The sequence below is a fragment of the Pezoporus wallicus genome, unplaced genomic scaffold (genome assembly GCF_028554395.1).
Source record: "Pezoporus wallicus isolate ANWC-B61680 ecotype Strahan unplaced genomic scaffold, APGP_CSIRO_Pwel_v1 contig_5231, whole genome shotgun sequence".
In the NCBI taxonomy this organism is placed as follows: Eukaryota; Metazoa; Chordata; class Aves; order Psittaciformes; family Psittacidae; genus Pezoporus; species Pezoporus wallicus.
Window position 1 is genome coordinate 1,990,641 of NW_026635973.1, and position 26,347 is coordinate 2,016,987.

The 26,347-nt window shown below is 43.1% G+C and overlaps 1 protein-coding gene and 1 long non-coding RNA gene across 3 annotated transcripts; one reads left to right on the forward strand and one right to left on the reverse strand.

Moving 5' to 3' along the window:
• Positions 1-7,387: 7,387 nt before the first annotated feature.
• Positions 7,388-24,680, forward strand: EPHX1 (epoxide hydrolase 1). 2 transcript variants are annotated; one of them, XM_057398835.1, is made up of 9 exons: positions 7,388-7,437; positions 12,491-12,675; positions 14,471-14,651; positions 16,778-17,005; positions 17,958-18,087; positions 18,579-18,793; positions 21,506-21,614; positions 22,543-22,668; positions 24,116-24,680. In XM_057398835.1, the coding sequence occupies exons 2-9, from the start codon at positions 12,496-12,498 to the stop codon at positions 24,336-24,338; spliced, it is 1,392 nt and encodes a 463-aa protein (XP_057254818.1). In that variant the 5' UTR covers positions 7,388-7,437; positions 12,491-12,495; the 3' UTR covers positions 24,339-24,680. The 2 variants fall into 2 exon arrangements, with proteins under 2 accessions (XP_057254818.1, XP_057254817.1); XM_057398834.1 differs by lacking the exon at positions 7,388-7,437 and adding an exon at positions 8,395-8,414.
• Positions 15,491-22,661, reverse strand: LOC130593573 (uncharacterized). The gene is made up of 3 exons (XR_008970828.1): positions 22,535-22,661; positions 18,637-18,787; positions 15,491-17,129 (listed from the first exon to the last, which is right to left on the reverse strand). It is a non-coding gene; the product is annotated as an uncharacterized LOC130593573 (long non-coding RNA).
• Positions 24,681-26,347: the final 1,667 nt, after the last annotated feature.

Below are 26,347 nucleotides of genomic sequence, written 5' to 3' on the forward strand. Positions count from 1 at the left end.
CCCTGTTCTAACTTCTCTGTTAAGCTTCCTTCTTTTCTGGCTCTTCAGTCCTTTCTTCTTCACTTGTTTTAAACTTATTCTTCAGACATGTTCGTCTTCCTCTATAGAGTTGATAATGGTGACTTTTTGGTTTGCTTGGGGGAAGACGATTGTTATGCAGTTGCATCTTCACATTCTACTTGTGGGCGTTAATAGAGGATTTTGTTCTCAAATCTGAGCTTTGGTAGAGGAAGATTCTCCATTGTCACACTTGCCAAGAATACATGTGTACATGTCACAGAAGCATTAATAATAGACTACATGACCACTTCTTTATCCAATAATATAATCCAATAGTATAAGTATATCCAATAGTATAAGAAAATATTTTTTTTGGCTATCAAAAAAGTACTTAGGCTTCAGCAAATAAGAAGATCCTTCTGCTTGTGAACCAGAAGCATCTTATGGTCAGTACCATTAAAGCTCAGCTGAAAAACTAGTACTTAATGATTGGCAATTTAAGAGTGTTAACACCCCCAGGAAGACATACATATACATAAGAGTGGTATCTCCACCGCAGGAACTTTGAACTATCCTGTCTGCTTCATGAAAGAAAGAACTGGAAGGCCCTAAGGAGAGCCTGGATGACTGAAGATGCCTGTTTTAAGAACATGGGACAAGCTGGATGAAGTATGAAATTACTTCTTTAACAAGCTGGAGAGGCTGGAGTTACTGGCTAGCTAGAGTTTGGAGCTGGCATTGTTATAACATTTTTTCTATCCCCTATTTGTTATTTTTCATTAACTAAAATAGTCAAACACAGAATCTGTATGGTAGCTGTAATAAAGTTATGACAGTGCGACATAATGCAGTTGCATTTCTGTCATCCTATAAAGGTTATGTTTTACCATGAAACACAGTCGTATCTATATGTGTGTGAAATCCCCGTGGTCCTACAGCAGCGAGATGGGTTGCTACTAACACTTTTGTTGTCTAAAACAAAGCTGTGTGGACCTGCTGGTGAAGACAATTGCCTAAGTAGGGGTAAAACTCCCACCCTAGCATGTTTGGGGTGGAAGAAGAAAACAGGAAAGCTGTACTTACGGAATGATTTATGCACTTGTTGCTTTAAGACATTTAAAACATTACATTTAGCTACTAATTGCTGCTCACAGCAACATGGCATGAGAACTGCACCACATACTCTGTGCAAAGGACTGCCTTAGCTGACTGGGATGGTTTGATGGGAGAGGTTGAGAGATGTGAAGGGAATTGTCTGTGATCACGAGGTTTTTGTTTAAGACTCTTCTTCAACAATGCAAACAGAGAACTGATGTGGTGCAGAGGTGATGAAAAGGTAAAACTGGAACTTGGGAGGGAAGTGACAGGTGAAAACTGACTGGGTGGAAAAACCTCAAAGAGCTGATGAAGAAATTAAGTTGCTTGTTAGGTACTTACAGATAGGCTTAGTTGCTACCGCTGGACCTTCTGAGGCTTGCTCTGGGCTCTCTCACCAAGTTTGGAAGACAGGCTTTGAAAAATCAAGGGAAAAGCACCCTGGTACATGGGTTCTTAGTGTTCTGACAGGCACATAGCTGTGCTGCAGGTGCTTTTCCTCACTCATTCCTATTACAGCGCTGTGAGTGCTGGTGAGATCGGCTGAGGAGCCGCTTGGGAAGCTCACACGTAGCTGCTGTGCCCGAATTCTGGCATTCCAACGGTGATTTAAGTGTTTACCGGTCTGCAGCCTGTAGCGCTCTGTGACCAGCTGTGCCTTGCAGCCCTGGTGAGCCCCATCACTCCCCACTCACCCGTGTTTGGTCGGTGCTGAACGTGGCCAGAGCGCTCCAAACCCCGTGTCTGGGGCTGGCGTCGAGCGCATAAAACCTTCGCGGCCGCGTCCTTGCCCGTCCCCGGCTGAGGCGGCCGCGGAGGGCCTCAGCTGCGGCCCGGGCCGCAATCCGGCGCTCCCCGCCTCCAAGACACGAACTACATCTCCCGCCGGGCTGCGGACAGAAGGGCCCGGTCGGTCCCGTGCCCCTCTCCCAGTGGGCGGCCCCGGCGGCGAGCACAGCGAGGCGAGGGCGGTCCCGGCTACGGCCGCGGCAGGTAATGGCGGGCGGCTGCCGGGCGCGGTGTGAGGTGAAGCCCGCGGGCTCGCTCCGTCGCCTGAGGCGAGAGTCTCGAAACCGCGTTCCGCGGTCAGATCGTGCCTTAACCTCAGCCGCTCCGAGTCGCTCCGCAGCCTCCCGGCAGCACGACCGCGGCGCTGAACCCGCGTTTCAGCCTTCGCCCCGCTCGTGTGGCGGCGCGGCCGCGGCTGAGGTAACGGGGCCCGCGGGGTGTTTGAATTCCCGCCCGCGGTGAAGCGGTGCCTCGGCGGGACAGCGCTGAGGGAAGAAGGGGCGAAGCGAGGGCTCCGGCCCCGGCTTCCCGTCCTGTGAATGCCGTACTTACACAGGTGGTGGTGTGTGCGGCGGCTCCCGCCGAAGCCTCCAGAGAGTCAATGCGGAGGGGGAGCGGGGACCCCCGAAAGCGGGTTCTGTGCTTGCAGGGCTTAAATACCGTTGTTTTAAAGAGTGTGTGCCGCTCTGCCAGCTGGTAGCATCAAAATGCTATTAACAGCGGGTATTATTAAAGTCTGAATAGTAGCGGTGGGCTGGGTGGGGGTGTTTGGGTTGATTTTGGGAACAGAAAGTCCTTAATGTGTTTTGGGGGGAGAGTGGATGTTACATTCCTTGCTGGAGCCAGGGTTGTTTGTCCGGAGTCAAGTTGTTGATAAGCTGGCCTCAGTGCTGGGAGTACTTTTATGTAGTGTGCATTGGGAATCTGGCCAGATTCCCTGGTTTAGTTAGGAGTAAGGGTTTTAACTATTGTGGTATAATAGACTGGTTTGGGTTTTGTTATTCATCTCTAAACGGGGATATGGAATGGAACTTTCTGTGCATGGATCATTTGCCAAACCTGAAAACTGTGTGAATGAGCATCATGTACATAGTCCCCTTTGCTGAACAAGCATTTTGAGGATGAGAAGAAAACCTTTTAAGTTTAATGACCGTATTTTGTTGCGTAACTGAGCAATCTGCAAAGACCAAGCAAATGACGCACTTGCTCCTCAAGTTTGGCTCAGTTTGTCAGAATTCAGATGGGATTTTGACTCTGCCCTGCAGTTAAAACATACCATAATCGAGTACATTGCTTAATTCTCCAATTCTATTGAATTAGGCTGCTTTCTCATCCCTTATTTCCATAGCAAAGCTTTATCTAAACTGAGAGAACTTGCCCAGTTGTTGTAGGTGAACCTGCGAGATGGGATCAGTCTTGGAAGCCAGTGCCTCAAATTTACTTACACAGCCACAAATGCAGGTTTGATTGGCACTGTTCTTTTGAGATGCTGTGCTTCTGCTCCGAAATGGATATTCCTCCTGTCTGAAGTAAGCAGAAACTGAGACTTGAGTGCACAGATTGCTAATGTTTACTGAAAATCGATAGAAGATAGGCACCAAAAGCAATTACGCAGCTTGGGAAATCGATCCACAGTTGAATTTGTCCAAGGACAAGGATTAGATCTGTGTCAGAGCTGAAACCTTCGTGGGGAAGGTCCTGGCACAGTGTCAAGTTCGTGACAATTTGTTCTGTATCTTTCCTGGTCTGAATTCATATATAAAAACTTGTGTGTGATTTTCTTAAATTCTTGTTATTTCCTCTGAATTCTGTTCTTTTTCTTTCATTGGGGTAATCGTGGTATTGAAGTAAATAATTCAAAATAGAGCACAGTTGGTGTTCTGTCACTAGTGCAGCCAGAATCCACATGCAATTTGTCTGTGTAAATTGCTCAAAATAGGATTTTGGATTACTGGGTGATTCAAAAAGCCTTTTTTCCTCCCCTGTTGATCTACTGTACTTCTTGTATTTGGTCTTTCCAGAGGGTAATACCATGTTTTCAGCCTGATTGTTTATCTGGGCTTTCAGCAAAGCTTTCAGTCCTACCCAGTAATTTTAGCCATAGAACTGCCATGTTTTAGTATGGTAAGCGCTGTGAAACAAGTTCAGGCTTCTTAGCACAGATTCGCCATGTATATTCTACTAAGTAATTATGACAGGTAAATAAAAAGGTTTGGGGTAATAATTCCAGAATGCTAACACTCCCAGAAATTGTTTCCTCAGTAATAGTCTGTCAAGTAATTTGTCAGGGGAGAAGTAGCAAAGCAGGGATGGGGGTGGTAGGTGAAGTATAGCTTATAGCCCTAGGCAAAATGAATTGATTATCTTACCTATTCCTATGCACGTTTCTTGGAGTATAGCTGGAGCATTCAAATTTTGTGGCCAGAGGAGCAGAGGTAAAGCCTTACCTTTGGGGCAGAGTGTGCACAGCTTGGTTGAGCCTGGAAAAGGGGTTATTTTTTCATGCAACACACAGTTCCACAACCAGGGCAGTCTTCTTTAATGTGCAAGTTCCAAATGTGGCAAATGGATCTCTAAATACTGTGCAAGCCCCTAAAGAAAAGTCACTTGGAAAGTAGAGCGTTTTGCTTCTCTCTGAAGAGCTTTCGTTTGCTTATAATGTTCAAAATACCTTCTCCCCTTCTGAATACTGCTACTGAAAAAGTCCTGGATTCTTCCTCTGGGCTGACACATTATTTAATTGAAAGCATAATTTGTGTGTGTAAATGCATATTTACATAAATAATAAAGCACAAAAATCTACTTCTGCTGTGGCATTTGCTGTAGTATCTTGGTCATGATGGACTTAGCAGGATGGTTAATACAACGGATTTAATATACCCTGAGGTTTACAGGGTTTTCTTTTGTTGTTTGGTTTTTAGTTGCATTATCAGCTTTGATATTTTTTAAGCATATTTTTATTGAATAAGTACTTTCTGATTGGCAGGGCTGGGAATATTACTGTGGGACTCACAGTAGCCACGCTTTGTGAGTTGCTGTTTTTGTTAAGTGTATGCTGCTGTCTTCCAGTGCATTGGCCAGAATGAGGAAATGATCTGTGATTGTGTTTATGGAGTGAAGAACAGGAGCTTTTTTCTAGGTTTCTTGCCTGGAAAGTGAGCTGTTCTGCAACGCTCCTCCAACTTTCCTTGGAAACATCTCTGCTGGGGATTATGAGGTGTAACCTACAAGACAAGTAAAGGCTCAGCAAGCTTTTATTTGCGTTCTTTCTCTACCTCAAGCAGCTCTTGTATTTATTGCACCCAGCAGTCAATTGTGAACTTTTTTTCCTTCTTTTGAACTCTGCAACAAAGGCACAGAACCGTTTCTCTACCAGTTTTTATGCATGCCCTGGCTGCCCGCTACATCTGTACCCTGGGTGTGCTTTGCTGTCTAATAGGAGTCTTTCTCTCAGGTTAAATGGCTGTAATATTATGAATCAAAAATAAAGCTCTGTTAAAGGACCTGGTCCTCTTGCCTGCTTTATGAGGAGTGTTAATAGCTCTCAGCTGGTGGGTACAGGTAGTGCACTTCTCTAGATGAAGCCCTTAAATCCAAAGGGGACTTAAATATTTAGTTATTATTAAGAGAGAGATGAAGTAGCAAGAATTGTTCTTGTTACATGTTTACTCTGGCACATCCTTTTGGTGTTGCAGTTATTTGATAGAAAATGATGACTACCATCTGTTCCCCTCCTCTCTCATCATTTAAAGTTCCTTTTCTTTTTGAGAATGAAGTCTTCATAGAGAGATAACAAGTTTCTACCTCTTCCTGTTTCCATAGTCACAACTTATAATAAAAGTGGGGTTTCTTTCATTTTACACTCTCATACATGTTTTCATTTGTGCTGCCCTTACTATTTGGAGTCATGATCCTAATTTACAAGGTGCACCTCATCTTACTCTTTTGCAGCTTGCCAAAAATTTCCACTGGCAGTCCTTATATTCATCATTTCCATCTCCACACCTCCTTTTAACTGGAAGGTTTTCATGTACTTTGTTCCTACGTACTTTGGAGTGCAAGATTTCAAACTGTTCGCACTCTTCCCCTCTAAGGCACCATGTACACGTCAGTTCTGCATGTGTTAATAATTAAAGGGTTTAGTAACACAGTTTTCTAACAGTGCTATAATACAAAAAGCTTGTAAAGCTTTTGAAGATCTTTCCCTCTCTGATTTCATGGAAGAAACTTAAGAGAATTAGACTAATGGAAAATCCCACAGTAAAAAGGAGGACACATGTTGTGCTGTACCACCAAGAAGTATGAGAGGAATCTGAGTCTTATCTAGGGATCATACCAGGCAAAACATTGGCACTAATACTATGGCAGAGGAGGAAGGCAAGCTTTTACTTTTTGGAACTGGAGGATTTGGTGGAGCTAAAAATAGAACCTGAATTTCCCTTAAAACCTGAGGAACAATTGCCTTGATCTCATTTCCTTATCTGTAGCATCCAGTTCATTTGGTTTATCTGCATGCTTTTCCAGCCCGTCTGCAAAATGGAGATACTGGCATAGGATGTGAGGAGGTTAACCTAGAAACTCTGGTGGAAGGCGGAGCAGAACAATGTGCTATTCATAATGTCTCTTCAGACACCAGGAATTAAATGTTGAAGTAAAGCTCAAGATGTTCTTTGGAGTCTATTTGATTGCACTGTGTCACTGAGTTGGCTGGAGAGTGGCTAAGAACTGACTTAAAAACTATTACTGATATGATATCCTTCTCTTTAATAATAACATGTGCTTTGAGAGCTCTGATGAGGAGACCCAGCTTTCAGCTGTGTTCAGCCCCAAGTTGATGCCAAGCTTCTTGTCATTTCTCTGCATCCATTAAAAAAACCCTCTGTTGTTGGAATTTGAGGGTCATTAAATAGGGTAAAGGCTCAATAGGATAAAATCTTTGTATGACTTAACCTTAATGTTGTAGCTATCAAATGCATTATTATGACAGTTTATAAAGAGTTCTTTTGCACTTAGTTACTGTGACATGGTCATTAGGCCACAGTAATTGGCATCACACAGATCCTAGGTTGGATTCTGCCAATTTGTGTTAATGGAGCCCAAAGGCTTTTTTTAGACTTTCTGAGGGAAGTGGGTTTGTTCAAGCAGAGTAGAAGCACAATGAGGAAAATTGAGATAAACAAGACATGGTTTTAAGCAGCACATGAGAATGCACTGGGCATGGATTTGAAAGACCAAGTAATGTTGCTTAAATGCGTGTTCTTGTAAACTGAGTATCTTCCTCTTAAAAATGTGGCATGCAGTATTTTAAATGATGATTGTGATATGAGCTTTGACCAGCCGGTAGTTGCATAAATAAATGCCACCTCAGGGCGAGGCAAAGTGGGTAACAATGAACTTGGTCCCAGGCTCCTTTTCTCTTATCTAGGCTTGGGTCTGAGTGCCCATCAGATTTCAGTGCAGTACTGTCATAGTATCATAGGGAAAAGAGGTGGGATATATTGTAAAGGTGCTCAACTACTCCCCTGGAATGAAGTGCCTCGGGGACTAACTGCAGTAAGTACAAGTTCTGGGTGATGCACACAGGTACCCCCAGAGCCTTAAATTGGCTCTGTGTTGGTTGTTACTGTTGTCCCTCTCTGTTGGTTGTTCCTGATGTCCGAGGACAAAGCAGGTGAAGGGCTGCAGGGGAGCATGCCTCACTGCTGCAGGCATGAGGTGTTCCTCAGTGGTGATGGAAGTGTTATCCCAACCCTGTCTTTAGGTGCAGTGCCCTTCTCCTAGGAGAGGTCTCGCCATTCCCCTGGGACAGAGAGTGTGGTTTTTCTCCTTCGACCTCTTCCCTTGTTTGTATTCTTTCCAGTAGGTTCCTGCTGTACTGTCTAATTTCTGATTGTGAACAGTATAGAAAAAGATTGTGGAACAGAATGATACCATCTCTTCCTGCTGTTTTGGAGATAGCATTGTGTGCCACCTCCCTATGGCAATAAAAAATGTAAAAGCTAAATTTCTTATCGAGACAAGCCAGAAACTCTGTTGGATTTTTATTTCCTGTCTTTGAATTGCTTCTCTGCGTAGGATGCTTTATTTCATCACATGCCTACCTCTGCTCCTTTCCTACAATGTTAATGTATCCTCTTATGCTCACCTGGGAGATGTTATCAGTTGTATGCAAAGCAATTTCTGTGTTGCTAAGCTATTTTGAAGCTTGTCATAATGCTCCATAAACTACATAAACAGTAAGCTTTTTTTATACAGATGTCTTCATGGTTTTCTGTTTCTCGTGCTACATAAGGACAAAAGGGTGGTCGGTACCTGGAGCTGGTAGGATGGAGACTGAGGGTGAAGCTTCTGGGACTGTCTTTTTTAGGCTGTCAGTGCTAAACTCTGGCTGTTAGAGGTGCCATGAGTTTTTGAAGTCCTTCAGTGTGTTGTTTTTCCTTCAGCTCAGCTGGGAGGAGGAACCTTCAACTGCTGCTGTTCAGATCTGTAAACAAAGGCACTGCAGCATCCTTTTCAGTAAAGCCTGATGGGTGAGTTTATGTAACACAACAAAACCAAATGGAAACGTCACATCTAAATTGAGCTGTTATTTCTCCTGCAGAATAATTATCAATAAACCTTGTATCTGACAGCATCAGAGTGTCCGAAGTGCTCTGAGCTTCTTTGCAGCCTGGTAGCAAACCAGCTTTGGAGAGAAAACGTTACTAACTCTAAGCCATGATCACCTCTGGCATGTGTCTGAAAGCAGCACAGTCTTACTTCACTCAGGCACTAGTTGTTTTGCACTGATAGGGTTTAGTAGCACCACTTGGAGCTGTGGGTATTGTGCATCATTCAAGCTGGGATGCATAGTGTTTGGGCCAAAACAGATTTCCAGACCTGAGGCTGAAGGTCTTTCTATTTTCTTATTTCTCTAATAACAAGTTTCAGATGGATTCTAGTGCTGCAAGGCAGAGGTCAGTGATTACTAGTGGAACAAGATAGGGATTTTACCATTAAGCACTGTTCTCTGGGGCATCTATTACTGGATACTGCTCAAGACAAGGCATGAGGCAGGATGTAGCTGAGACATAAAGAATGATTGCTCTGATCCTGTGGGACTATTGACTGTTGTTAATGCATGAACAGTGCAAATCAAAATGCAAAAGATTGTTGAAAATTAGTGTTTTCAATATAGGAGCAGTAGGATACTTCAAGAGAGTTTGGGGGTTTTCTTGCAAACAGCATGTTTCTTAAGATACATTTGACCTTCAAGAGGAGTCAGGTTTTGGCCTATTTACTGGAGCCATCACATTTCACTATTTTTCTTTCAAAACATGTTTTTAAAGTAGCCAAACAAAAACATTCTTCCTTGCACTCTTTAGGACAAAAGTACTGTCTAAGGTATTTAAGTGCTGTCTACAAACAATATCCACCCTGGGGTACAGCAAAGTCTTGGAGCCTAAGTACTTGACCATGGAATAAATGGAAATATTTCCTTCTAAGGCCTTCCCTTTGGTCACATAAAGAGAGGAAAAAGCCGAAGCAAAACAAGAACTCCCTTTGAAGTAGTCATTTATAAAGGCAACACGCCAGCATGGCTGCATCAGGAGATTTCAGGGAATAGAAACACCAGCACTTTGTTGTTGTATATACCTGAAAACTGCGAGTATAGAAGAGTTTAATTGTACCTGTTTGTCCTGGTGCTGTATCATGGTGTATGGGGCTAATAACTTCCATTTGACAGCAGATCTCAGTAGTGATTAGCAGAGGAAATTCTGGTGCAGATGCATCACAACTGAGGCTGCTTTATGCTGTTCAAAGAACGCACAGGAGAACTGACTTGAATAGCAAACTGGGGAAATCAGTGAGTGCATTTGCTCTAAGTGCTCTCCTTGGCACAGGCTGGAGTGGTTGGTAGGAGCATGCTGGGTTCCAGTAACTCATCACTAGCAAAACAGTCCCTTTGAGTGTGCTCTGAACCGATGCAAGTTAAAATACTGCTGATGCACTCAGTCCTTTCTCTTCCTGTGTGCTTAGGAAAAAATGTAGTATAGTTGGAGCTCTAGGCCCCTGTGTTCGTTGTAACTGGGGGATTTTACAAGCACTTTCAAAGGACATGAGAGAGTTTGAATATAGAGAGCAACTTGGGGTCTGTTAGCAAAGAAGAATCCAACCAGTATCAAAGGTGGCTTCTTCCAAGTCAGAATGACATCTCATGCAGATCGATTTGTCACCAGCCCAGTTCTCTGCAGGAGGAGACAAAACTGTTGTGAGACCTGAAGCTGGGTTTTGGTGCTTGTTGCTGGATTGTCAACAAGCTCCTCCTCAAGGGTTTGGAATTAATTGCAAAAATAGGGATCTTTTTACCTTGCAGATTCTTTGTACACATACCCCAGGGTGAATGCAGAATACACACGTTCACACACAGTCCCTTCTGCTGCAGAAATCCTGATTTCTCATGTCTCTTTGGGAGAAGCAGAAATACTTTTGGACCTATGGGTATTCCGGTCATAGGAGTATCTTGCTAGAGAGTGGGTTGAGATTCTGTTCCTGGGTAAAGCAGTTCTCTTAGGTGCTGTGCCTTTGTCACCATGTTGGCAGAGGTGCTGATACAGCATAGGCCAGGAGAAAAAGTCCTCTGTTCTTCTAAGTACCACAGCCATCCTGCCTGGACAACAACGCTTGCACTGACAGCAGCTCTCTTTTCTCCTGGCATGGAAAGCCCCATGTTGTGGGGCTTTGCAAACATACTGAAGTTGGCCAAGAGTGTGATATATATGTGGTGCTTACATGGTTATGTGGATGAACCTTTGTCGTCTAGACATGGCCCGAGTTGTGCTGTGATTTCAGGGAAGTTGCTGTTCTCTGTGCAGAGTGCAGACTCAGTAATAGAAATGCTGCTGAATACTGTGGTAGGTATTATTTCTATGCAAAGTGCTCTGAGGTTTCTAAAAGCCCCTCCAGTTCTGCTCTGCACTAAAGTGTAATGGTGCTCTGGAGGCTCCTAGACTGCATTGGTTTATGCGTTGAGGCAAGCTGAAATTGGATCAGCTTTTTAATTCTGGGGTAATTCATGGCCTGAGCTTGGTGGAGTGGGAAAAGATCATTGTCTTGTGCTCCAGAGAACATTGTGGAGAAAAACTAGCACCTCCTCAAACAGGAACTATGCAAGGTCCAGTGAAACTAATGAATAGGTGTTCTTCCAGTGCCTATCATTCCCATTTCTCCAGCCTCTGAAGAGCACTTTTCAAGGCATGTGTAAGCAATAGATTTTTGTAGCTTGATCTCCATCTGCAAAGTGCCTAACTCCTGTACAAATGTTTTATTGGGTACTTATTTTGACCATTTTATTGTGAGCCATTAGAAAATGAAACTCAAGAGGCTGACTAAAATGTGTCTCGTCACATAAAGGCACTTACAAGACAGGTCAGTTTTACTCCTGTTATGATAACATGAACTCCCATTAACTTGTGTTACAATCCCATTTTTGATGTAGGAATAAATTTGGTGCAGTCTGTTGACTCTGAGCAGTTTCAGAGCATCACAGAGCACAAACCCAACTAAACCTTCCAGCTCTGGAGAGAATGAAGACTATTCTGTGTCATAAACAATGCTGGGGCTCTACAGTAGTTTTGCAATACCTCATATCTTACCAATTCCCCAGCAAATGAAGGTTTAAAACATGAAATTCTTTAAAATTATGCATTAAAATGATGACGGTGCTACTCTCCAAGCCACCTTACAAACATTTCTATACTTAAAGTGATGGTGGAAAACATTAATTATTAAAGAAAAAACATTTAGATTTTTTTTCTGCTTGCAGCATGAAACATTTCAAATCTATTCAAAATGGGTTTAGTTTGTTTGTGTTCTGTCTGACTGAAGCACAGCAGCCCTGCAGGTTATGCAGATGTGCTGTGAAATCGGGGTGCTGTGCACTGTGATAGAAAGGTACCGCCTGGGGAAAGGTGTTTTAGAGCCAGGAGAGCATGCATGTGGTCTTCTGGTTTCTCTTTAGAACTGCAGAGGGAGAAAGAAAGGGAAGGTCTTTCTACCCTTTGCACTGCTGTTCAAGGGTTATGCAAATACATCCCTATCCCACTCCCTCAAGCTGTTTGGGAGGTAAAAGGTGGCTGCTCTCGCAATCTTCGCTTTTCATTCTCTCTGTGTCTTGGGGGTTTAGCTCTGTAAGAATACGTATGTGAGCCTTACTGAAGAGATGCTCTGCCTTGGAATTTGTGGGAAATCTAGAGCTTCAGAGGAAGAGAAAGCTTTAAACCTGAATTATAACCAGTCACATCCTTTACTGGTGAAGTTTAGCAGCAATTGCGGCCAGAGGACTATTTAAATGCCAAGCCATGTGGTTATCTTTACTTGCTTTGAGTTATGTTTTAACTACATTTCTTTCATGTAAACCACTTCATTTCTCCCCATTTGAATTGAATAGGTTAAAACATCCTAATTCTGAAATTGTACATAAGTGTTGATATCCTGTGAGTGACAGAACATTGTGTGCATCAAATCCTGTCTTAAAAAGGGAGTAAATGTCTATAGTCTTTACAGAGTACGTCACATGTCTGAACTGTCTGATGGGGCTTACCAGAGTTTTGTTCTTCTCTTGCAGTCATTATGCTGCTCGAAGTGTTCCTGCTTCTGGGTTCAGTCATCATCTACTTCTTATTTTACAAGAAGAAAGAAGAAACATTGCCCTTCAAAGAGGGATGGTGGGGCAAGGGACAAAAGCCTGATGCTGAAGAAGATACAACTATTCGACCATTCAAGGTGGAAACTACAGAAGAAGAGCTGAGTGTAAGCAAATCTTTATACTGGGGAGATGTAAGAAATGGCCAAATAAATGCAGAACTTGTTCGGAAGTAATTTTTAAGTTGAACCAATAGTTACATTTATGAGAATGAGCAGTGATGTGTGGGACCTGGGGGAAGGGATTTGTCAGGACTTCCCAAGATAGTTATGTATAGACAGGTTTCACATATTGCTATGCAGTTTTACTCTCAGCTGGCTGTTTCAAGATTGCCAGGAAATAAACCCACTCTGTAAAGTCCAATAAACATAAAACTCATATTACAGATTACTCAGCTCTGTGTTTCTGTTTGTGCACCTCCCTCAGTTTGAGTGTAGATCAAAATATGAACAATATCTCTTCTTTTTTCCTTCAAAAGCAGTTACAAACATTTCATTTTCTTCCCTGCTTTATGTGTGCAGCTGTGTTGGGTGCTGCTTCTTCTGTAATTGATGATCTACTTTGATCAACAGCAGTACCACAGTGGTAATTACAGTAAACGCATACATTGCAGAATGTGTTAGATAGCAACGTTTTGATTCTATGTGTTTAAGTCGGGGATTGCAGAATTTCATAGGTCTGTCTGGAGTTGTGGTTCAAACAGGGCACATTGGCTTGTCCATATTATTCATTTATAATGGATTCCTATTCTCTCAGTAAGGCCTGAGACAAAACTTGTGTTTGCCCTTCTTAGTAGTATCAGTGGGCATTAATCTCCAATATGTTTCCTCCTTATACTGCAGACACAAAGCTAGATAATTTCTAACTTACAGATGGTTTTGAAACATGCCATTCTGTATTATGGCAGCTATTGCAACATAGTCCATTGGTAGAAAACTCTCTTCCTAAATGTATTCTTGCCTAAACCTGGAGCTGCAGTTACGCCAGCGTATGTTACTAACACATTTTTAAGAGGTGTTGTGCATGGACAGAAAGCACGTATGTAAAGACATGGTAAAAACTTCATTTTAAAATCCATGCTTTCTGTACACGTGTTAAATGCCCAAACAGTGAGCTTCAGTACTAACATCTTGCCTAGGCTTATATTGCCTGTTCACTTTGAGTCATGCATACACCTAAGTCAGAGTCAGAGCTATCTCTATTGCTATATTAGAAAATGCTGTTCAGGTTTAAACCCCACAGAGGCTTGAGTAGGATTAGATTTCCAGACCTGCCTTCCATCCTCAATTCTGTGGTTCTGTATGCATTGGGAAGGGGCTCTTGGCTGTTCTTCCCTGCCAAGTGTTTTTGGACTGTTGTGGAGTATCATCAGTATCCCCTGTAACCTTGAAGTGCAGTAGGAAGGTGATTTTCGTAGTTATTCTATATTGGGAAACTTTCATTCCAGTCTAGTTTCACCAGCTTTGTGGCCGTGCAAAATCCCTCAATGTTTCCCAGTGAAGATATCCAGCCCCTTGGTTTGGGAAGGAAGACAAAAGGTTTGGGCCAGATCCATGCATTGATTGTGCGGTTGGGCTCACAAGTAACCTGGGGAACAGCACACCATGGAAAGGCATAAAGACTGAAACTGTGAAACCACTGTACTGTCAGATGAGTGTATTGTCCTCTGTGGTGACAGTGTTAAGAACACCTGTAAATGGAAGAGGAAGGAGGCCATCTGGAGGAGAAAAAGAACTGGAACAGCTGATGGAGTATCAGCAAAATGCACAGGTGTCATTAGAGATGTTATTTCCATTGTTCTCATTTCACTTGGAAATAACTAGAAACCATACACAGCAGAGCTAGAGCCTGAGATGGCACACACAAGTGCTTGTAATGTCTCTTCTTTCTTTTTCCCTGCAGGACTTGTATAGGAGACTTGACCAGGCTCGATTCACTGAGCCACTGGAGGACAGTTGCTTCCATTATGGGACTAACTCGGTGTACCTCAAGAAGGTTGTCTCCTACTGGAAAAACCAGTTCAATTGGAAGAAACAAGTTGAAGTCCTCAACAAGTACCCACAATTCAAAACTAAGATTCAAGGTGCGTGGCTTTTTCCCTTAAGAAAACCCCGGCAATACGTAACCTGGTCTGCAAGGGATCTTGGTGGCAAGAGTGCTGTGGTTGTGTTGTGTCATGTCGTGTGGGCCTTCCCTTCCTGGCTGCTGTAGCGTAGATTATTGGCATTGTTGCTGAAGCAGCAAGAAATTCCTTCATCACAAGCCTTTAGGACATGGAATGACAAATGGAATTCCCTTGTGCATGGATGGGTTGTCAGCTGGTGTTAACAGGAGCCAAGCACAGGCATTTGGAAACAGAACCGGGATCTTAAGATGTACACATGTTCCCTGGCTTGCATGCAGTCATGCAAAGATCCCCACAGATGTCTCCTCTTGCTCCATGTAATTCCCCAGCTGCTGCTGTCACGGTGATGCCATCAGCCTGGCAGCCCTCCTCAGCTGGGCATGCTGCCTGCTCAGGTTGGCCCTGTTTGCAAGGCAGATGTGCTCTGCTGCACCATTTTAAGCATTCCTGTGCCCAGGAAGGCAGGATGTGCCTTTCGCTTCCTTGATGTGCTGCCAGGTGTGAGCGAATGGTGTGGCTTCTCCTCCAAAGCATAGACACCTTTTGAAAGAGGCTGTTCAGCACAAGGGCTGCTTGTGCTGGAGCTTGGTCAAACTGGATGTTTCACATGCTTGAATGAAGGTTGTGCTTGGGTAATCTGGGGGTACAGGTGTCCATTTAGAGCACAGCAGGCAATTGTCTTGCATGATGGCAAAATTTAAGATTATGCTCTTATGTTTTCAGTTGCACCCGTAATCGTATGTTATTCCATAATATTTAAAATTGATTTTGGACAATAAACGGTTGTTACATAGGGGTTAAAACATAAAGATTTTATTTAAAGTGGAAAAACCATCATGTGAGACAAGAAAGGGAAAAGAAGCAAAAGACCGTGCTCTATGTATAGCAATAGGAAGAGAAATTTCAACACTAGGAATGATTACAGAGATGAGACATGAAAAGGCAAGATCAAACATGCTGCACAGCAGATTCCCAGCTTCTGTCATCACTTGAAAGTTCTTCAGAGAATACAGAAATCCACAGAGTTGTCAAAGATGGGGAAATCTGTCAGTGAAAGGGTGGGATTGCTGGTGAGCTGGAGCTCAGGAGAGCAAAATGTGCTTAAATACATCAAGAACTGAGGCATTCAGGCTCTACTAAGAGCAAATTACTATTTCCTGGAAAGCAAAGCCCTGAATAGGTCTGAGGAAGAGCAGTTCACCTCAAGCAACTAGTGCAAGCTGTGTGAGACCTACTGGTTGTACTGTGATGATCACAAAGGAAATGGGTCTGCAATTTTTACCTTTTTACTTAACAATGAGGAGACTGGAACTAGAACACAGTTTCCTGTTTTGGTTTATACAAAGAGACACTGAAAGCTTTGGCCAAAAGGTGGAGAAGAGCTACAGAATTGAACACTTTAACTCTCTTTCAGCATGGCATTGTTTCAGATCCTTGATTCGGCATGGTTGGTTTATCAAGCAGTTGTGTGATTTGATTACAGGAGGCCTCCACAGGCAGAGAATACTTGCTGAAGGCTTTTTACATTCCTTTTGCTGTAAAGCTCAGATCAATGGCTGGAGACAGAATCCAGACACGTTTAAATGATGCACAAAACAAGGGAAGTGATTAAGACCCGAAACAAAGAGCTGCTGGTTATGAGGAATTCTCTGTCTCTTGGTGCCTCCAAGTTGCAACCGAGTGCAAGAAGTGTAATCTGCGGTGGGCTGAAGCCTATCTGGTGCCATAGAGCAACATTCGGGTAAAATTTAAGGGTGCTTGGACTAAATGATGTTATCACCTCCTCTGCCTTTAAGCTGTGTGAGTCACTGTGTTACCGTTAGGAGATTGCTTCACTTCTATGCCTTAATTTGCCAATTCATTTTAAAACAGAAAGATGCCGACCTCATTTGGCTGCTGTGGTGCTTAATTCCTCATTATAAAGTACTTTGAGGTCCTTGGCTAAATGGATCCAGAGAAGCACAGTGTCTGGATACTCACCAAAAAAAAGGACTTCAGAGAAGCTTTATTCATGCTCTGTTCTGTGCTGAGTTTCAGTGTCATGGGAAATCTGGGCATGTTAATGACTTACTTTCTTTATACAGGCATTGATATCCATTTTGTTCATGTGAAGCCTCCTCGTCTGCCTGAAGGCCAGTCTGCAAAGCCACTGTTAATGGTTCATGGCTGGCCCGGCTCATTCTATGAGTTTTACAAAATCATCCCTCTCCTGACGGATCCTGCCAGCCACGGCCTCAGTGACGAACACGTTTTTGAAGTCATTTGTCCATCTATCCCTGGTTATGGTTTCTCAGAAGCACCCCACAAAAAAGGTATGATCTGTGAGAAGAAACTGAACATAAGCCTAGTCTCACAGTGAGATAAACCCCATTAGCAGAACAGTAACTCCTGGCACTTGTTTTTTTTCCCAGTCTAGAAACAAAGATCCTGTGTGCCCTGTGGGAAGAGGGAGATAAGAGTGTGATGTCAGGTGACATCATTACTTAGTTTCAGGAGCACTGTATAGATAATTTACAAAGGACTATAAAAAGTTATGAAGTGACAACTCATGAATTGAAATGGAGTCAATGAATTGTGTAGGGGTGAGCAGGAAGAGTAAATTTAATTTGTTACTGTTCCTCTTGGGTGTTTCGAATCCATATTCAACAGCATTATACAGGTAGGTGAGAAGCAAGGGTTGAAACAAATCAATTCATGTATTTGCATGGTAGGTTGCAGCCAAATGCCTGCTTGTTCAGCTTGTGCTCTGGTTTATACAAACATAAGCTGCAGCTAATTGGAGCAAGGTAGTATTTAAAGTGAAACTGAGGTTAGTATTTCGTTATGTGTGCAGGTGAATGATGTGGGGAAGGCTGGTTTTCTCTGCTTCCTTGGTTATGATTTATACAGTCACCATTTAGTGGAGAAGTGCATTACTTGTGGCAACTTCAAGCTTTTCATCATTAAGATGAGACTCTGCTCACTGTACACAAAATGGGAACACATTCCTTGTGCAGTGCTCACCGACAGGGCTCCGCTGGAGTATGATTACAGCTTAAAGAACTCTAGGAACCCCTTGGTGTGGCAGTTGGGGGGGTTAGGAGAACATGAGTCTGCAACGAAGGCCTTGTGGTTTCTGCTTGCTCCCTAGACCTTGCTGTTAGGCAGTCAAGGAAAACCAGACTTTGAACTTAAACTTTGCCTGTATGGGGAGAATAAATGCTGCACAGGCAGCAGCACAGCTGGAATTACTGCAACAGTGTTGTTCGTTTGTTTTTAACACAGACTTCAATTCTGTAAGTGCTGCTTCTGTTTTCTATGAACTGATGCTCAGACTGGGATTCAACGAGTTCTACACACAAGGAGGTGACTGGGGCTGGCTCATCTGCACAAATCTGGCCCAGATAGCTCCTAAGTGAGTACCCTGCTGGTGCAGTGCTGCATGATTGACATACAGAGCTGCTTTATTCTCTGAATAGCTATTTCTTGTGCACTTGAGAGCTTCTGTCCAAGTCCTCATCTGTAGTTTCCATCTCCAGTGCTCAGAGTTAAGCAGTGATCCAAAATTACGTACCTTAGTTTACATTGTATACCTGTTCTTTCAACCAGTAGTGCAGTAGTTTTGCAATGGCCCCACTGGCTCTGGAGTGGTAAATGTAATAGAAGGAGGATTTGTGGCTTAGTGCCCAGGAGTGTGTGCTGATTAGCGACAGTTGCCCCTTTGACTTGTCATTTTGGGGTGAAAAGCCACATTGCAAGGTACAGACAAGGACATGCTGTAATTAGCAGGTTGGAATTTAAGTACCTGTTAAGTGTCAATGTCTGGTAATAACATTTTAAATATAACAACTTTGAATCACATTTTACTTGTTAATTTATGGGGACTTTTTCTGCTTTGCTTTTCAGCCATGTGAAAGGTCTCCATTTAAATCTCGCCTCAGTTTCCAACATGGGGTTCACTCACCTGCTCTCCATCCTGCTGGGCCGCTATCTTCCAGGGCTCTTCGGTTTCCAGGATGAAGATGTCAGGCGGATGTTTCCCTTCTTAAAGAAAGGAGTCTACAAGATCTTGATGGAGTCTGGCTACGCTCACATACAGGCTACGAAGCCTGATACTGTTGGTAAGAGAAAGACTCCATTTGAGCTCAGCATATTTAGTCTGGTCATTTCATAGAAACCAAACATAGTGCTTAAAGTATGCAGAAAATCAGGTTTTGTCAGGGAAGCTGAAGTAGGAGGTTTGAGGGTTTAAAAGGTTCTGTATCCAAGTCAGAGAAGGTTGCATGGGGGTATATGGCATTACACTTGCTTTTGAATGCAGAAGCAAGTAAATCTGCACCACAGAACTGAGCATGCTCTAAGTGCCACTGACCTCATTTTCAGTTTTCATTAATAAAACAGTTTATTTAATACTTTCCCACTTCTGCTATCACTGGGGACTGTAATTCTAGTTCAGATGCAGCTATGCTGAGAGCAAAAGATACTTCACAGAGAATGGATCACATTCAAATGATCCATTGTAATATTTGATTTGGTATCATTATGATGGGGCCTACAAGGATGCAAGAGAGGGACTCTTCATCAGGGACTGCAGTGACAGGACAAGGGGTAATGGGTTCAGACTGAAGCAGGGGAAGTTCAGGTTAGATATAAGGAAAAAGTTCTTTACTGTGAGGGTGGTGAGGCACTGGTACAGGCTGCCCAAAGAAGTGGTGAATGCTCCATCCCTGGCAGTGTTCAAAGCCAGGTTGGACAGAGCCTTGGGTGACATGGTCTAGTGTGAGGCATCCCTGCCCATGGCAGGGGGGTTGGAACTGGATGATCTCAAGGTCCTTTCCAACCCAAACCAGTCTACGTAAACTACAAGAAGCTTTAGCTTTTAGCTGTCTCAGCACACAATGTAGCTTCTTTTTAGGGATAACTGATACCTGAAAAGTAGAATCAAATTTAATTTTCACGCAATCACTTGCAGACTTTCAAGGAAAAAAAAGATGTACCTATGAATGTGCTATCTAGATAAGCTAATCACTCAGATTGCCTAACTGCTAAAGTATCTGAGTTTTAAGTGTTTCTGTTTTAAGAACATCCTTTGCAACTGGACATACTGAATATATTTTAATTTAGTGCAGCAGCAATTTATTTGTGGATTTTATTAAGAACATAGCTAAGGAAAGTATTTCTTTATGTTTTTCTATAGCTTACCTGCAGAAACTTGTATGTTCTTAAAATCTGTAGGCAAAATGGGAATTTTATTGATTTTAAGTAATTTTGAGTTTTGTTTTCTAAAAATTACTAGCCTCTAATTGTGTTTGTGCTTTAAGATGGGAAGCTGGTAGCTGGACAGTGCCAAGCCATGTGCCTTCTGCTGTGGTTTCCCATTTGACTCTTGTCCCTACCAGTAACGTGGTCTGTCAGAGTGGACTGTGCTGACTGGCAACCAAGAGCCAGCTCATGTTTTGGGAGCTGGAGCATTCCTGCAATTCTGAGGACAAAGAGGAGAGGAGCATGGCAGGTGGCAGGTTCCCACAGGGAGAAAAACACTCTGAAGAAAGCAACATAAGGTGGCTTGAAGAAGCACAGCCACGGAGGCTACCACAGTCAGGAAGACTTCTGGTAGTACAGGGCTACCTTGCAAGCTGCTCTAGGCGAGGAAGTTGTCGCTGGCTATTGAGATAGCCAGATACAGATATACACATAGTGTGTGTGTGTGTGTATGTATTACACACACACTGTGCTTCCTAATACTATACTCTTGCTTGCCTCAGAGCTGGCTTTTCATCAAACTGCCTTGCATGGATTTGATTTTACACATACTCTTAGGGAAACCTGCATGGAGCATGGATTTGTTTTCACCTGGCTGGAATAGGCAGTGCCTGTATTCCAAGTACTGTTAGGATCAGTGTCAATTTTCCCTTTGTGTAAACAGATATACATATTGTGAACAAAGAAGGGTACATGAGAACAGGCTATTGCTTGTCAAACAAGTCAGTACAACTTTCCCAAACACTTGGTATTTCAGTTATCAGTATTAGTTGTTTGATAACTGAAACTCAACTATCATGTTTAAATAGCAGTTACTGCTGAAATTCTGCTAGCTCTAGCACTAGGCATCTTTCAGGAAGGTTGGGTTGCATGGGTGGAACTTCAAATATATTGCTGCTCCTTGGGGAAAAGCTTTTTCTAAGGCTTTTCCTAGCAGCTGAAACAGTTTATGGTCCCTGTATTTCACAGCACAAGGATTAGCAAAGTTCCAGGTGCAGGTGTGTGTTTTCTGTCCAAGCAAAACAAACTATAAAAAGTATATTAAGCCTTGTTATATGTTAAGGCAGTTGGTGGTTGTTAATTCAGAAGAAGGACCTTTTAGTAAAGCTTTGCTCTTCCTTAATGACTTTCTAATAATCCTTAAAATGTTTTTGCTGTTAGATAATGTTGCACATTCTCCCTGTCATGTGCAGGCTTGTGGGGTTTGTCCCTGTAATGCTGTTTAATACATGACAACTTCCAGATTAATGGAAGCAAACCCTACTTGGCACACAGTCCTTAATCGTATTAGCTTACAAGGGGTGGGGAGAAAAAAAGCCTGCAGAAATCCAATACTGTTACATCAGTTCAAAAAACATATGGTTTGAGCTAATGTGGAGCCTGTTGGTTTGCAGATACTATCAGACTATGAATCAATAATAAATAGCTCCAACTTGTTCTACTGTATTTATTTAGGAATACAGCTGCTGGAACAGCTTTGTAAAGTTATCTACCCTGTGTTATAGCTCCTGTAACAGTCTGAGTTCAGTAGTAAGGTATCACAGTTCTAGTGAACTTTTCCTCCTTTTCAGGCTGTGGTTTGAATGACTCTCCTGTAGGACTGGCTGCGTACATCTTGGAGAAGTTTTCTACATGGACTGATCCAGAATTCTGTAGTTTAGAGGATGGAGGACTAGAGAGGTAAGCTGTTCCCCCTGTGCCACTTTGGACAAGGTGATAGAGTTGTAGCCAAGAAAGTTCGTCTGAATTGATCACCTTCCATCTCACAGGGAGCCTGTAGAGACCACAAGAAGTGCAGTGCTGTGCTACAGCATGCAGAAAAGCAAACAGGCAATGAAGGCTGAGGTACTCCCTTCCCAGTTTGATCTGCAGCTTCTGGGTATTGAAAACTGACCTAGGTGGAAGAATCTCATTAGGACAGAAAAACAGAATTTCAGTTCTACATTAAGAGGCTGGGAAACAGAACTTATGACTCATTTTAATACTAGAAGTTAGCACTCCATGAATTTGCTTTAGATTCATTCATAGTGGCTTCATCTACGTACTGTTTGCTAATAAAGGATAATTCTTGGTATGCAAGAGATGACTTTGAAGATTGCTGGGTACCTGGCAGTAATGGAGTAAAGGGGCACATTATGAAAAGGACCAGTGACCTATTCAATGGATTTGAATAGAGAGTTTGCACTGCATACAGCTAATTTGATACGAAACACACTCTGTTTACAGTTCATGTTGTGATGGTTCTACTGAAGGCTCACGGTAACATTCCACATTATGAACAGTAAATGGCACAAGCTGTTCCATGTGCTTGTCTGCTCCTACTCTCCCAGTCTATGGACAGTACAGTGCTTGTTCTGAGTCTGTCTTCCATGTAGGAGTTAAGATGTCACTTCCCTGTTTGTGTCTGAAAGCCTTTAACACGCCTGAATGTTAACGTGTCAGTGACAGGCAGAGGGGGAGCAGCTTCCCCTCTGAACTCTCTTCTTAACCAAGTTAACTGTTTTTTTCCTGAAACTTTTTTTTTTGCAACTAAACCAAAGTCAAGTTCCTTTACAGTACTGGTATTCAGTTCTAACTAAGCAATCAATCTCTGGGCTTACCTATTCAGGAAGTTTCACCTGGATGATCTGCTCACCAATATCATGATCTACTGGGTGTCAGGCTGTATAGTCTCCTCCATGCGTTTCTACAAAGAAAATCTGCAGAAGGGGATAGGTACACAGAAACATGAAAGGTAAGTGTTCTGGTTGCACACAGGTTGCTTATGCCTTATGGCTGCTGCAAGTTTCTGAATGCTGAGGAAAAGCACTGCTGTATCACAGTGTTCCTCTGCAGGACAGGTTGTTAGTTATACCATCACGTGCTTGGAAAACACAGTAGTTAGGTAAGAATCCTGAACCATCAGTAAGGACACGTGACTGGAGGCCCTGCCTGAAGACCTCCCATTCTTGGTGTATCCAACTGGGGAAGACTGCCTGCGACTGAGGCACGCAGTTTTGTTTATAGCTTATCTGTATGGTAGTTCTAGGACTTTTCTGGATGCAGTTTGCCTATTTCTACAAAAGATTTAAGTGCTCTGGAAGCAACTTCAGCATACTGACAAACTGCACAATTTGGAAGTCACCAAGACTCGTGTTCCTGCTGTGCAGACGCTTAAAACAGGAGCTTGGTTGCATATACTTGTGTCAGCTTGAGTATTAGTGAAGGCTTAAACCTGCCCTGAGGTATTTGCAACCACAGCTCAGTGATGTGGTATTTAGCTGTGAAATGATGCTCCCAGGAAGGTGACTTGGTTCTTGTAGCAAGTACACAGTGAGTGGTATTCTGTTTCAGTCCTGCTGACATGAGATGAGCTATATGAACTTCTGCGTGCCCAGAGGAAAGAGTCTCAAAGACTTACGCAAAATCAGGCACCCTGTTTTCAGGCTTCCAGTGGTTATGTGCCCAACAATTCTTTTATCTAAATTTTAAAATCTGTTTCTTCTGACAATGCAGCTTAAGTGTATGGGATATTTAAATCTAGGAATGTTGTTCAGTTTGTAACAAGCAGGGATCATTCCAATTTCCAAGATACTTTTCTCCTCAAATCCAGCTGCTTTCCATCACTTAATAACGTGCAAAATGTTGTGTAGAGTGCCTTCATGCTAGTTAAAAGCAAGAGCTACTTTACAGGGTGAAGTCTCTCATTAGGAAATGTTTCCTCTGAACTAGTCTTGATTTACTATTATTCCTCCCCTCTCCTTTCCCTTTGCAGCAGTTCAAGATAACTCTTCCCCTTCCTACCCTGCGGTTGTCAACATGTTCTAGTTGTAACCTTCACTGTAACTCTCTCTCCCTTCACATTATGTGCTTTCCCCTCAATACATGACTCTTGAGCCCTGAATGGAGCATGTGGAACCTTGATCCTCCCTCTCGTCCTGGGGTTCTCTTCTCCATTCCCATGCTTTTAACTCATGCCCTCAGTCTCTTGCAAAAGGGCCTTAATATCAATGTATGGATTTTCATTTTTTTTTTCCCCCAGGGAGTGTTGTCTTCAAATGTAGGATGTGGACATCAAATTTTGATTACCTAACAGCAGTGTGCCCAACTGTTTTACGAACAACACTTCCCTATGACTTTCCATTTCTTGCAGGGCTAAGTGTTTGTTTGAAAGATCAAACCAATTCTCTCTCCTCTCTCAGGCTCACAGTACAAGTACCTACTGGCATTGCCTCCTTCCCTAATGAAATCATGCACACGCCCCAGGCTTGGGCCCAGAAGAAATACACCAACATCGTTTCCTTCCATTTCATGACTCGAGGTGGCCACTTTGCAGCATTGGAGGAACCTGAACTTCTTGCTGAAGATATTCTGCAATTTGTTGGGAAAGTAGAGAAAGAGCAACTTTGGAGAAAGAAAGAATAACTCTGCTGACAAACAGCAGGGTAACTGCTTATAGCTTAGCACATGTACAAGCCTTACTAAGTACTGTAATCCATGCAGTTACATCTTATTCTTGACCAGATGTGAGAGGACAGCAAGAACAATGCAGTATATCTCTATGAGATACTGCCATGGAGACCTATTGATTGTGGGTTGGGTCTCTTTGTTCAGCTAAGCTGAGACAGTAGCATGAAGATCACTTGGTTATCTTCTCCCTCAAGCAGACTTCTAAAATCTGTAGTTCCGTAGTATTCCTGACCCTTGCTTTGAAATTGAAAAATAGACCTTAAACATCAGAATTAACTAATCGGTTTATTAGAGGCTTTTTTTCACGGCAGCAGTAAAACTTGAGTTTGTGTGAGGCACCTCACACCTACACCAAGACTGGGAACAGCAAGACCCAACTTGTGTGAGTGCAGGGGTTAGTCAGCATCGATGATCTGCAGCACCCTTACACTAGCCAGCTGGCTGCCCTTCCTATCCAGCCTGGGCTGTTGAGCAGCTTCCTGGCTGGGAGGAAGCTCTGCTCCCCTCTGCCTGGCTCCTTGTACAGCAGTGTGTGAAATGCACCAGCTCAGACCAGAGGGAGGGACTGGGTCTGAGTAAGTGTAGCCCAAACTCCCTCTGCACTGAATTTGTACTCTTAACCAAAATCATGGCCCTGGACAGGCTCAAGACACTGTGGCTTTGCACTGCTGCTGCAGAGGATTGTAAATACCTCTTCCTTAAGAATAAAAGTGTGGTTAATTAAAAAATAAAAGACCTGTATTAACATTTTGAATACCTGTATGCTTCTTTTAGATGTTGTAATAGCTGAGACTTTGCTTGGTGATAGCTGAGAAGCAGCAGTTCAGACCCTCTGTACTGCATCTGTTACAAAGGTCAGATTGAAGGCAAACTGCTCAAAGAAAATTGTATTTGAAGGGCTGCATGGTTTTGCCAGCAACAGTCCCTAGTGTAAGCAGTTGAGCTTCAAACACTCTCAAACTCTATCCAGATGACTGATTTCAGTATGGTTTTGTTCTCCATTCGCTGCTGACATACTTCCCTACCCCTGCAAGCACAGGGAAATCTAATCCACCACTAACACTTGCACGGATTAGTATCATTTCACAATATTAATTGAAATGGAAGCTGTTAAGTAAGAGTCACTCCACCAGAGCCCTGCTCCATCCCACAGGGCTTTATGCTCAAGAATACCACGGGGCTTGCTTCACAGAAGGCAAGTCAATGTTCCTGCTGGCACGTTTGAATCTTGGTGCTAAAAGCCACCTGATGCCCAATGATAGAAAATCACTTGGGCAGATGGGTGGCAACCCAGCCCAGATGTTTCTGAGCAGAGCCTGGGACCTCCAGCCCCCTTTCCTCTCTGCCTCCTGTGCTTCTGCCCCTGGGCACCAGCAAAGGAAGGCACAGCAGCTTCTGCTGCCTCAGTCCTTCAAGCTGTACTTGAGTTCTGTAGGATAGCTAACTGCTTCCACGTTAGCAGTGAGCACTAATTCCACGTTTACTTCTGAATGCTTTCATTAGTCACAATTTGTGTTCTCATTTGCAAAATACTGTGTGGTACAGACAGGAATAAAATACATAATGATTCACTTCACCTAAAAGAGGCTCTTCTCAGAGAAAACCATCCCCACACTTGTTTTAGGTCCAGTATGTTGAAAAACATTGCTTATTCAAGAGGAATCAGCTCACCTCTGACAATAGCAGCTGTTCACAGGCACCAGCCACTCTGCTCCTTGTACCAGGCTGATCTCTGGCCCCTTGCTTTTGCCTTACTTCTGTCCCCAGTGTGGCCTTATGTTTGAGAGCTACAGCTCATCCTCTCTCATCTTCAGTACACAGGCGGACATCTGCTGTGGTGCTGGGGAACACTGCCATACACCAACAGAAGCCAGCACGGTCACAGGGACTGCTCAGTCACAGCACAGATCGAGTTGGGGGAAGACAGTTTGCTACATTATCTGTGCCAAACAGTTTTTCAGATG

Bases quoted from the DNA above. Each gene is read 5' to 3' on its own strand.
- EPHX1 (XM_057398834.1), top strand. The intron at 14,652-16,777 runs GTGCGTGGCTTT...TTCTTTATACAG, and splicing joins ATTCAAAACTAAGATTCAAG to GCATTGATATCCATTTTGTT. The intron at 18,088-18,578 runs GTGAGTACCCTG...TTTGCTTTTCAG, and splicing joins CTGGCCCAGATAGCTCCTAA to CCATGTGAAAGGTCTCCATT.